Below are 13251 nucleotides of genomic sequence, written 5' to 3'. Positions count from 1 at the left end.
AATGGGTAATCACTATCTATTATTAAGGTAACAAAAGGAACCCTATTACTGTGACATCTGTAATCTCTTGTGACTGGCAGGGGAGGATGGGAGAACATCCGAACTTATATTAATACAGCTACATAGCTATTTAATTATGTGTACTTTACAATGTGTGCGTTATCATTACGTATATAATTACATACATATTAATATGTACATTTAACATGCACACAAATGTATTAAAAAAACGGGATATAAAATCGTGAAATTACAAAACAACACAAAGTGCAGGACATTTTTGGTGTTAAAAACAAAGAACAAAGATGTGGGTTAACGGGGACATTGAGAAGTGGGCAACGAAAGGGCAAGAAAACACCAAACAGACAGAAATTCAAATGTCTTGCCGGCTTCCTTTCTTGAATTCTCCCTCCAGGAAGCGGATGGCATCCCTGGCGGTTGCCTCGTCCTTCTTCATCACGTCCAACCCATCGATCACTGCAGGATGCGCGCATAAACGTTTTGCTAGCGGGCAGTGCAGTCGCATCAATCACCAGTGAGCAACATGCTCATCCAGCATCTGCTAACATACAACCATTCACCAAACAAAGTGGGTTTTGTTTTTGACGGAATCAAAAATGTGTATATCCACTTTTCTATTTTAATTACCCTGCAGATAGAATGACAATGGCAAGAACAAAGAAGGTGACATCAACAACGCGGATAGTGTGGCAGCTAGCGTGGCAGCTGTACACGGGAGGTTTGACAAGATCGCACGTGTCTTTACGAGACCTCTACCTGCCACCGAGGCTTTGTGTGAAAGCAGTTAACATAAGGCACCGCAATTACCCTCATTGTCGCAATACACTAAATGAGCATTATATCATGTCATCCAATGGGAAATACACTTCAAATTACAAAGTGCCGGTCAGTTGCATAAGCAATGGTTTACTTAAATTTTTGCCACCGTTTAGCGATTATTCAAAGTGCATTACCTCACCTTTTCCTGCCAACACAAACTCAGGAACTCTGCGAGCAAAAGCACTGTGAGATACTCATACCCAGCCAGTTTCCGCAAACGGTTAGTAATAACCGGACCAGAACAAAATTTACATGCAATCAAGTCTACCCCTAATTGCTAACTGTGTGCCCTTAATCCGCAAACCGCACCACTCTAGCCAGCCAAGCTGTGAGTGAAGAAAAGCTGTTAAGAGGGAGGGAGAGAGGGTGTGGGTTAGCGGGTAGGTGGAGGTTATAGGCGTTAATAAAATGAAAGACAAAAAAAATTGATAGCGATTGTGTTTCATCCTAGGGATTAGCACTGACGTACTGCCAGGCGGGGCAGGCGGCCGCGGTTTTAATTTAATTCCGCCAGAGTGGCCCAGATCCTGGGAAAACACTAAAAACCGCAAAAACCGCAGGAAGGATAAAAAATATATTTATTTTTTATAATCATTGACAGGCTTCATTTGCAGAGGTTTGTGGCCGTGTGATGAACGTCATTTTATATATAACATTATTTACTAAGATACACGGACACACCCGGTCTCTTGAGGCAAATTCTGTTCTTCTTCTCTTGCCAATGACATTTTTGCCCAAAGCTATTTCTCAGGTTTAATTAGAAATATAAAATCATCTGTGGTTTATTGTATGTCATCGCAATCAATCAAGTTGTTCGATATTACATTGCTGTGAGGAAAAACAGCTCAGTTACAGAATGCTCTTTTATTCTGCAGCATTTGCTCTATTCTTATTATTTGTCTCATTAAAACAACCGCGATAGTAGCTCATTTGGCAGCACAGCAGGCTGCCATGCCCAAGTTAAATTCCCACGCAAAGTCAATTCAACCCACAAGCCGACTGGCATCGGTAAGATCAACACCACCTGGTGTGGTTACATCACTTGCTGAGAAATCGATAGCGTTTGTCCTGTGGAAAGATTGGTCCCATGAATTTTCCACCAATGAGCTCATGATTGCCAATGGATATGATCAATGTTCATTTGAGCTTTGGTACACTTAACTTTTTCAGTTTAAGTCTTTTGTCCATATTCAACTGCCACATTTCACTTTTTGTCACTTGTACGTGATCAACATGGAGTATCGCACTACTGTGTATGAAAGTTTCCGCAGTGCGTGCAACCAAGATTAAATGTCGTATTTATAGCGCAGTGTGAATAGGCAGCAGTCATATTTAATTCGCCTCACAAAGACATACCATGAATAACTTCACTCCTTGTTAGAGAAGCAGACAAATTAAGATTGTTTTGAAAAACAAACACAGAAATGACTAACTTCAAAAAATTCCCAACACATTGTCATTTAAATTATATACGCAAACATGTCTTCTCCCAAAATGTTGTTCCCAAGATCCCCTAATGAGCTATGCCTCATTGTCTGCTCATTTGAATATGAATAAATTAACAATACACCTTCAAGTTCATACATATATGCAATATTTCCCATGTTAAAACAGGCTGCAAGAGGTTAGCACATTTCATCCTGGACCGGTTATCGTGCAGTTGACGGCTTAATTGTTCTTGAGAGCAGGACACAAACCGGCACTATCTGGCGTCATGTACCAGCCTACATCTTATTTCAAGATGATTCAGCATAATATATGTCACTAGGGGTGCAAAGATGGATGGGTTCATGGAATAATATAAAAACATACATAGAATTGCATGTGTAAGAATAAAAACACAATGATTTAAATTGTCCGCTTTGGGACATAAAATACGGTGATAGGGTGATGTGCGTATAAGTGAAGGGGATGATCATAATTAGTCTGTCCCTTAGATTGATGATGATTACAATCCTGCTGGCTTTGAAAGGCCTATAAATAGAATAGGCGAGCATGATCCGCCATCCTGTTCTCATTCCCAACTGCACTGCAAGCAATTTGGCATTACTCAAGTGTGCTTGGGTAATGCCATCAGTGGGGACATTAAAGAGAATGATAAATAATTCACAAAATGTAAGTAATCACTTATTGACATCATAAACATTTAACAAAAATTACCTGGAAGTAAATTACTCGAGGATAAATAACTACATTGTAAAAGGATAACAAAGACATTATATACAGCGCTTGCATGGCAATCCAGGTATTCATTGAAAGGGATAAATGTACAATAGCTTAACAGGCTCTCAAAATATAGGAATTTACTTACAAATATACTTAGACTGATAGTTGCACGGAAATGAGGAAACACGGACACTTTGATCAGCCAGAACCCCTCCCCAACCTCCCCAATTTTTAAGCATTAACATAAGGTGTTCAGAATTAACCTCAAAAGAAAACGAAAGATTTAGCAGGAGAATTTAGATTTTATATGCCGAGGATTCACTTTGCTTTGAACTACATTTATGACTATGCCAAAGGAGACTGTTGGTGGGCTTTCTAGAGAGTAATTGTGGATTGAAAATAATAAGCGTTGGTGTGGGTGCTGAAATGGATAGTTTGGAGGTGGGAGGGAGGAAGGAGGCGAGGTGGAAGATTTAAGTGAAAAATAAATCGAGTACCCTGTGATGAAATTCGCAAGACCTGTCCTTCACATGCATATTCCCCTGTGCATATCAAAAATAAAGGTATATAAAAACACTGCGAAGAGGTAAGTGACCACTTCTTTTTCACAAGGCATCATTCTGAAGGTTATATTTTGAAACAGGGGAATACGAGAACACAAAACGCAATGCACCAGAGTGTAAAATGATTTTTCTGTCCGCCAATATGGACCGCAATCATTCTTTATTTCCCGACTGAATAGAGGAGACAAAACTTATTTGAAGAATTATATCCATTAGCCTCTTATCGCACATATAAACTGTTCACAAATATCAAAGAAAAGTGAATAATGGACAATTTACAGGCCAACTCACCAAGACAGCAAAGCTAGTTGGAGATGGTTTTTTTAACCACATTCTATCAATATGATTATATAGAGGACAAATGAATATGAAATACCATTGTCACGTTTTTGTGGACTCTGAAAGGCATTCGGTTCGGTGGAAATGAATAAGTTATCCAACCTCTCAAACCAAGACTTGAATAAAATATATATATAGAAATTATCAAAACCATTTACAAAGCCGGAAATACACTGACATTGCATGGATAAAGTAATACATTTACGAATGAGAAGTGAGTTATGCAGAGATACGCTCTCAAACAAGGCTATTCATAGCCACAATGTAAGATATTTTCTGAAAAGCGGATTTGAGAAACAAAGGCGCGAAGGAAAATGGTGAATGTATTAACAACAATCTAAAATGTGCTGACGGCTATCGATGTAGTGCCAGCCAAAGGACGCAACACGACCAAGTGGGCAACTATTGCACAGATGGAGTGATGAAATAAATGAATTCGCAAGAGCGAAATGGATCGTGAGACATGGTGACGACATGGGGAGGCCTTCATTCAGCAGTGCGTAATACGCAGCAGATGATATGTACCACAGTGTAAGACTTGTATCCAAAGCATTTACATGGCTTGGAAAAGAACTAAACAATGAGTCTACAACAAATATCATGATACTCCAACAGTGCCCTTGCCAGATGCAAATGGCAGGGGTAGAACTATGCTGTCATTCACCAAATTATACATTTTTAAACTCACGATAATGTACTGAATCATGTGTGTAAGAACCAATGCTGTTAAAACTCAAAGCGAGTCCTGCACCCATTGTAGGCTACTACATTGAAAGTAGAAAAACAAATAAATTATTTAATTTTAACTTTGAATTGCAATCCAGGGGGCCAGTATATAATTTCACCCCTTGTGCACCAATGTGCAAATATGGGTATTTAAAAATCTAAATATTTATAAACGGCACTATATTTTTACACATTAAGTGATACCATCACACCATAGTTGGGTTTAAAAAATAAACGGTTATTTGTGAAGACTTGGTAATAAAATGCCTCCGTTAAAATTAAATCGTTTCCAGTAGTCGTCTAAATTAGAAAAATCATGAGAAACTGTCATGTGACCTGATTAATACGGTAGTTTTCATCACAGTCCAATTCCAGTAGTCCGTACTCACCCCACCAAAGCATGCACAAAAGCACGTGATGACAAGTGCTTTCATAATTGTCAATATTTGTAATGGTTACGCATTTAAACCGCTGCTCAACCACGCCAATGAAAAAAAAAACAAAAATACCCTTGCAAGCAAACCCCAGTTCTCTGCTCTTCGGGCATGGGGGGGTAGATGTTGTGATAGGGCCAGGAGGAAAATGCCCGCATCACGGCAGTTAGCAGAGGGTGGAGTGAAGGGTGGCAAAAAAAACCATGTGGTGGTGGTGGCAAGCTGTGTCCTGCCTAGTCCTCACCGCTGGCAGGCAGCCCATTAGAAGCGGGGGCTGCAGCCAGGCTAAACACATCAAGGGACACAGTTACGCATGCCAAACCCCACGGTAGATGCTGGTCTTGGTGGGAGAGCAAGAGTGAGCAAGAGAGAGAGAGACACGTACACGCAAAAAAGGTGGGATAAAGAATGGGGGCGAAAAACCACAAAGACACACACACGCGCGTGCTTGTGGGCTAGACAGTGTCACTGGTGCGTGTGGCGGGCCAAGGGTTTAAAAGCACAGGGCTGCTATGCACGGAAGCGTGTGTGCTGTGGGCTTCTTGGTCAGCCCACTTTACTTGTATTGTTCCCTTATTTATGAAACCGACTCAGTGACATTAATTTTGGGGTTTTTGTTCCAGGAGTCTTGGCAATCATGCGCATCAGTGTGCGTGTCTGTAGAAATATGAAAATCAATATATGTACTCTTTGTACTCGTGAATATGGTATGTGCAGGTGGAGTGGTGGTGCAGTGGAAAACGCTTCGGGGTGTGAACCCAGCGACCTAAGTTCGATTCCCAGCCAAGGCCAAAATTAGTGGCCAAAGATCTGAAGTGGTCTTTGCCACAACCCCCCACGTCACCTACCTGTCACCCACCCTCACTGACCAGCTTGGTGACGTCTGGTAAAAAGACCTTTATGACGGACACTGTGTGGAGTGTACTTCGTAAAAAAAACACCAGACTTACATTTACATGGTATGTGTGACATACATAAATGCTTGACCATAAATGGTTCTTTTAAATAATAAGTCAGCCTGAAAAGGTCAACAATGGTACTAAAAATGTATATACATCGTCAATTCAATTGCAGACGGCATGTAAATGTATGTGGCACGTGAAATCTAGTTAAAACATGTTTGACCACATTATACGTGTGCATCAATCTATCTCACGTTGTAGCACGCTAAAGTTAAGTACCAAAAGGAACATGTTTTCAGTCCTATGAATGCTTTTCAATAAAAGTGTGGTGATGGTTTTCAAACAGCTTATCTTACAGCATTCTCTCTTTATGATTACAGCTATACATGTTTTTTCAAGCGGGGCAAGCCCCTACTCAGCTTTCAGACTTGTACAGACTGCCACCACCACACGCACTCACGCACGTATGCAGTCACGCGTGGATGGACACACACAAACACATATATGCTCGCAGTTGTGCAATTTATACTCATTCAAGCATCCAGGAATCTTCACTTAAGCGTGAGTAACTTCAAATTCCTCAACAAGTCTCTTCTCACACACACACATTTTTATTCAGATTTAGTTTAGTATCGGCGCGAAATGCTGTGAGTAAAAAACAAACTCACGTCTCATCTTATGCAGTAAGCAGGACAAGCCGCGGGCAGATGATTGCGATGACCACATTAAGTCTTTTTTTTGGCAGCCACTGAGGATGTGTCAGTCTCAAAGCTAAATACCTTAAAGCCACAAGTAATGGGTAGTGGCTTCTAGCTTCCAAACCCCACCTTAAGAAAACCACAGTAACCTACACAAACTGTTTTTGGCAACCTGGAATTAAAAACACATCAATTATTGACAGACTTGAAACATAATGTGAATAATATTTACACAAACGGCTGAGCTAATCTTAGGTAAGATATTTCCAAATGTTTACCTTCGCCACCTTAGAGGATTTCCATTGATCGAATGATCTCAAAATTACTGCACCTGGAATGCATGTTACTCGACAATGTAATATTTTAGGGAAGAAGGGCTTTACGAGATTTAGGAGGTGTGTGTGTGCAGGTGGTAATACGCCCATGTGACTACAAACATGGGTACTGAGTATTGCCTCACGCGAGCATAAAGATGATTACATGAGCAGGACGTTTGCCAAGATTGGGCAGGTGTGTGTGTATGTGCATGCAACTGGATCACCCTGAATAAGCAGCCAAGGTAAATAGAACCTTGGCTCTTCCAACACCCTTTATGAATGGTACAGGTAAACAAGACTGGCGCTTCCAAACAGACCATATAAATTGCCCAAGTAAGCAGACTATTTGAAAAAATATCCTGTGTTAATTTTGCCCGTAAACAGGATCTGGGTGCTTCTAAATACGCACAGTAAAACAAAAACAAACTAAAAACATGCGTTGAATTTTGTAATATCGATTATTATTCCTCAAGTGTGCTACTGTAATCAATGTGAGACATGCTTCAACATCCTGCCCACAGCCCTCCAATGCCTTCTGTAAAATGACCAAGAGATAACACCACAGAATACTTCCGGCATCACTTTAACAGGACTTCCTTACCACAACCACATCACTTTTTGTTCTGTGCAGTGTGTTTCGCTGCATGACAATCACGTGAAATACCAATTAAAAAATTACATTTCTTAGATCTGTCAAGACCCAAATAAGTGAAAACTCAAACTTATATAAAGGCTTTGTGGGGATCTTGCTGAGGGACCACCAAATTGCTCGACTTAAGCACCAATTAATGGACTTTCGCTGGATAGCTCTCTGTTTTAAGGTTGTACCGTATGTTGTTTGGCATGATGTGCAACGTTTCGCTCCCAACAAGTGGAGCGAAACATTGCACCTTATTCCAAACTACACATGGTACAATCCAAAAACACACAGGAGAACTTGAGCAGCTGTTTAACCCTCTCAGATGACTGACCTGATTTTAACCCGTGATCTCAGAGGTGCTGGTTCAACGCTTTGACACAAGCAGCATAAGCCCCACCGAACCAATCCGCCACCTCTCACACCGTAACGAACACAATCTAAACAGAGTCTGGACTCCTCCAAACATACGAAACGCAAGAAAAACTGCACATGTAAAGGGAAGACTGGTGCCATCGCTTTGTCTCACCTGCACGGGGGATGAGCAGAATGAAGCGTGCGCTGGCAGCCAACTGCCGCACCAGCTGGAGGTGCTGACTCAGCGCACCTGCGTCCGGGACCAGGTACGGCGAGAGCGAGGCGGAAGTGCCTGGGGAGCGCAGGCTGCCCTCCAGCTCGCGCACCTCCTCCTGCTCGCGGCGCATGCGGCACACACAGCGCGAAACAACCGCAGTGGTCAGACAGCGTGCCTGCCACCGCCGGCTCACAGGAGACCGTTGTAATGTCAGCAGTAGCAGTCTTCATATTACTTGTTTCGACACTGCTACAGATACTTAAGCAAAATCAACCAAAGGAGTCCCAGACTAGGGTTAGATATTGGCAAATATCTTTACAAACACACACACACCAAGGAAACATAGCAAAAACTAGTGCAATTTTCCCTTTGTTAATTACAAAAGTATTTAAGATGACAGCAAATTGCCATAATGTAACAAAATGCCATTGGAATGGGATTATGTCGACACACGTACATACAAAATACTGCGTGGCGTTGATCGGACAGGAGCTAATTGACCTGTGTGTGCACATGCTAATCCTTGACAACCAAAGTAGTAAGAGCAATGAGCGCAATCTTGCCATTCACACTCTACCAGCCTGCAAAGCACAACTTGCAGTACCTTCATGCTTCTACCAGGCACATTATTGTAATATAATATTGTAATACTGTACATTTCAAGCAACACCAATCCTAAATAATGCCAATAAATAAATCACCCGAAATGCCTGGATAGCGTTTGGATGTATGACCACACCAATCACAAACAAGTTTTCATAGGGTTTTGAGGGGTCAATACAAAACGGTCTCAGCAGCAAGTGCCCCAACCTTTAGCTTAATCAGTCCACAACACGAAAAGCTAAATGCACTTGTACACAACGATCATGACACACCACACAGAGAAATATCTTCAAAACAATACATTAAGAGCAGGGCTTTCATATGGTAACATTCTCGTGATCCACTATTAAGTCATTTGCTATTTAACTATCGTTCAACTGTAACCGTGACATTTCCACCAGGAGGCTGGGCATTTAGGCATGGGGTACGAGCGGCCATCTGATAGCCATTCATGGTGAGGAAAAATCAAAAGTTGAGTCAAGTCCTGCATGTAATTTGGCTTCCTGCTGTTCCAGCCGCTCAATCCAAGTTATCGTGATACGCCCACGTAAAACGCTTTCATGCTCAAGCATGCGGAGCCTAAGGCGGCCAGCGTCTTTCCACGCTACCAGCATCGCCCCCTCTGGGCCACACGCACACAGAGGCACGCGCACACTGGCACATACACACAGACTTGCCTGTGCCAATGGAATTCAAAAAAGGAAGAGCAGCGTGGTAAAAAATGGTGATCCTACTACAGGGAGACTAGAAGATTAAGGATGTTTTTGCGAGGAAGTGTGGCGGGAAAGTGACTCACGAACGACGCAATAAAGCGTGCTGTACTTAAGAGACATTTTTTGCTCTGCACCCCTTGCGAGGAAGCTTTTAAACGCGGGGCCACAACATCGATATTTTTTAGCCCATTGACAAAGACTCTTGACACAGTGTAAAGGCACTGCCCTCATCACAGCCTATTTCACGACCACGCACAATGCATTTATTTGAAGCCTGCAGTGTTTTGTATTGATATCAATTGCACGTAATATACGTCCAACTTGTTTTGAACAATAAATGTATTGGCGTGTTTCAAACTGCATGTAATTTGAACCAATGTTATATTTTCTTATGTTAAATTACTGATACCGGTTTTATAAATTAAATTGGAATGGGTCCCTTTAGTAACCATGGCAGTAAAACTATTAAGCGAAAATAAAACTAGGACACATAGTTACGCGCTATTTTATGCTCATGTTTAATAGCATACTATCTAGGTTGTACCATTTGTGAGTGTGTATTTTCCAATTCTGTGTGACAGCAATATTTATAATAAAGTCCACCGAATTCTATAACATTTCAATACAACAGTTCTACACTGACTTCATAAATTCATAACCTTTCACTTTATAAAACTTGGAGAGTCCATTACATTTTAATACAGTAAAGAAAGCCTCAATACACAAAACCAGCAAGAAAATTAAAAACCAAAAAAAATCACCACTTTAAAACAGCACTAGAATAGCAAGCAAAAAACAACACTTGTTATAGTGGACTGTAATCTCTGGCAGCAGCAGTGCTTTTTTCACAGCAAAGTAAAGCACTTGACAATACCGTGAAATCTTTAAAATGTTTTGCCAGGTCCTCCTGACATCGCAACAAAAGGAGAACATCAGGGAGTCGGGCAGACACTCGAATGTTGGATTCCCGGCTGACACCGGGATGTTTGGATGTTATTTCACACGGCCAAATAAGCAGGAATAATCCTCGTGAATTACCCATTGAGATCTCTGGTTCAGGTTCAGCTTACGTGCAGGAGAGATATGATGAGGGCAGCAAGGTGAGCAGCAGCAGCAGCGCCACCATCCCATGCGTGAGCCAGCCCGAGCTATTACCGCAACATTATTGGGAAAAATCTGCCCGTAGGGTTTGCTTTCGGCACAAACCCGGCTGAAAATAGGCAATATAGAATGCAACAGTTCATCTGACCCCACCACCACGCGCACCCCTCCTCCCCCCCCCCCCACCGCTAATCATCATCATGCTGTGGTCAATCCCCTGCCTCTCATGATGCTGCAATGTAATAATCCACCAAGCACCTGCATGTCAGGGGTTGCAACGGCTTGGAGAGCAGTGGATTGATCATGACAATCATGGCTTTTGATGATAGAAACATATAAACAAATTAAATCGTTGCACATTTAAATAATGTATAGGAATCAAATATATAAAAATATGGTGAGAATTCACTGCATTAGTCCATGTGCTCTATACTGCCCACCGCGTGCTTCTGAAGCTGTGTGTGTGCAGTGCTTCCAACGATGGCGTTACCTCCAGCCGAAGCTGAGCCATGTCCCTCATCAAGCGGTTCCTGCGCAACTCCTCCTCCGCCTGAAAACAAACGCATGATACGGTCACATTTCGTGAGAGTAGCACCACAGAGCGAGCCTCTTGCTTTCCATTTTAACCTTTAGCAATAATACAGAATTGGTCAATATAGCAGGAGGCTGTATTCAACCCAGCCGTACTTACCGCTATGATTGCTTTTTCCCTAATTACCCCTTATACACAGTAGTTCCGTAAGGTCATACACTGACTATTAATGAGGAGAATGTAATTCCCCCTTGTGGGATACTTGAAAACTGCAGGAACACTTTGTTTTCGTGTCATCACCGTAACATAGAATGGCCTACTCCTGTTAAGAATCGTGCAGATATTTTCCACCTGTCCACTCCAGGTCAAAGCAATCGCTGACAATGCACCTGGGACACTTAACAGTGGCCATTTTTGTTCTCATAAGCACCAGACTACCGGGTTGCTCTGCAAGAGGCACTCTCTGGCTCAAGGCCTTAGCCCATCAAAATAAACACATCTCGGGAGTGCGGAGGCTTTTTTGATCAGCACGAGTATTGCAACACAGTATCCAGACTGCGCTTCCTCCGGTAGCTTTGAGAATGACAAAGCGTTGCCTCGAAAGAAGACGAATTAGATCAACAAAATAAGGGCCAGAAAATTGGACTCACGCTTTACTAGAACTGAGTGCGATAGAACGTTGGACGTTTCTTGCCAAGCCTATTGGGAGTTGCATACAGAATAGGAATGAAATAAAACTCTGCAAACAGTGGTTTCCTAAGATCCGTCAAGCTTAGTAAAACTACTGCCAAGAAAGAGGAATGCACTATTTCATGCTCAGCCACAGAACAACACTTGTTTCGTGTGTTACATAATTTTCTGCATTTGATAGCGAACATTACGGAACCTTTTAGTGTTTACTGGCGACGTTTTGTGGGTGTTAAGTGTCTGTATCAACAACTGTGTACACTACTGTACATGCGGTCTTGGTATTCAACAAAAAAGAAACTGAAAAAAGCTCCTCCAAACAAGGATTATTGCAATTAGTATCCCATAAAGATAAATTATCATGTAAATGTGTATTATTGTTTCAAAACAAAGACACAAGATTAAAAAAAATACTGAGTATTAACAGAAAATTACAAAGTAAAACCCGCAAAATTAAAATGAACTGGCTCATTGGGATTAATTAATTTTTTAAATGTCTGCGTTAGATTGCTTAAGGCACCTATAGATAAAAGTAACAACTAATCAGGTGAAAAAAAAATTCGGTAGATATGGGCATGTATTTATTTATATGTTGAGGACAATGAAAAATATACATGCAAGTCCAGTTGTATGCGATTGGAGATAACTCTGCTCGTGCATCTGACTCTCTTATCGGGTTATGAGCCTTTGTCTCAGTGTTTGTTTAGCGATGGCAAGAACCTGGTCCGTGCCAGTGTTTTCATGTTCCAAAGGCTGTTGCGGTAACTGTTGTGTGTGCTCCAAGGAAGCCATTCACCACGCACGAGGCAGACGCCTGCGGTCAGACGCCAGTCAACAAAAAAATATTACTACGGCTGAACCGACTCAAAGAATTAATGTTTACAGAATAAATAAATAAATCCCAAATAAAAACATGCACGAAATCAATATATGGCACGCACAATATATGTAAGAATAACATCTGGTTGTAGCCATATCTGTTTCTTAAGCCTAACTGATATGTTTGTGGGTTGTACCGGGTGTCATTGATCACAATTGGCAACGTTTCACCCCACGGCACGATGTCCAACATTCCGCTGACACATGCTGGGGAGCTTCGGTTACCTTGAAGAAGCTCTCAACACGTTCAGCGAAACATCAAGACATCATGCCAGACACCACAAGGTAAAACCCGAGCACACATTGGAACGTTGGGTTGCTCGGTCAATGGCCAGGGTCAACGGCGGCGTGGTGTATTCCGCAAATATGCCCAACTGTGAGGGCGGGCACAAGCCGACGTGAGTAGGTTAAACGTTGAGTTTTATAAGAGCACCACGGGGTGACCAGCCCCTCTCCACCCAGCCCCACCACTCCCACCCCCACCCAGCCCCTCCCCACCCAGCCCCTCCCCACCCAGCCCCTCCCCACCCAGCCCCTCCC

The 13251-nt window shown here is 42.1% G+C and overlaps 1 protein-coding gene across 3 annotated transcripts in view; it reads right to left on the bottom strand.

Annotated features, from left to right (window-relative positions):
- The window catches only part of LOC144742259 (nonsense-mediated mRNA decay factor SMG5-like), a 74160-nt gene that overhangs the window by 18706 nt on the left and 42203 nt on the right, over nucleotides 1-13251 (bottom strand). For all 3 annotated transcript variants that reach the window (XM_078624733.1, XM_078624747.1, XM_078624740.1), the window contains 3 exons: nucleotides 11104-11163; nucleotides 8152-8311; nucleotides 387-477 (listed from right to left, as the gene is read on the bottom strand). In XM_078624733.1, the coding sequence (XP_078480859.1) occupies nucleotides 387-477; nucleotides 8152-8311; nucleotides 11104-11163 (311 nt within the window). The remainder of the gene's footprint in view (nucleotides 1-386; nucleotides 478-8151; nucleotides 8312-11103; nucleotides 11164-13251) is intronic.

Source organism: Lampetra planeri, chromosome 3 (assembly GCF_965212315.1).
Source record: "Lampetra planeri chromosome 3, kcLamPlan1.2.h2, whole genome shotgun sequence".
Taxonomy (NCBI): Eukaryota; Metazoa; Chordata; class Hyperoartia; order Petromyzontiformes; family Petromyzontidae; genus Lampetra; species Lampetra planeri.
Note: the sequence above shows the minus strand (reverse complement) of the source record. Positions and strands in the feature narration are given on the sequence as shown.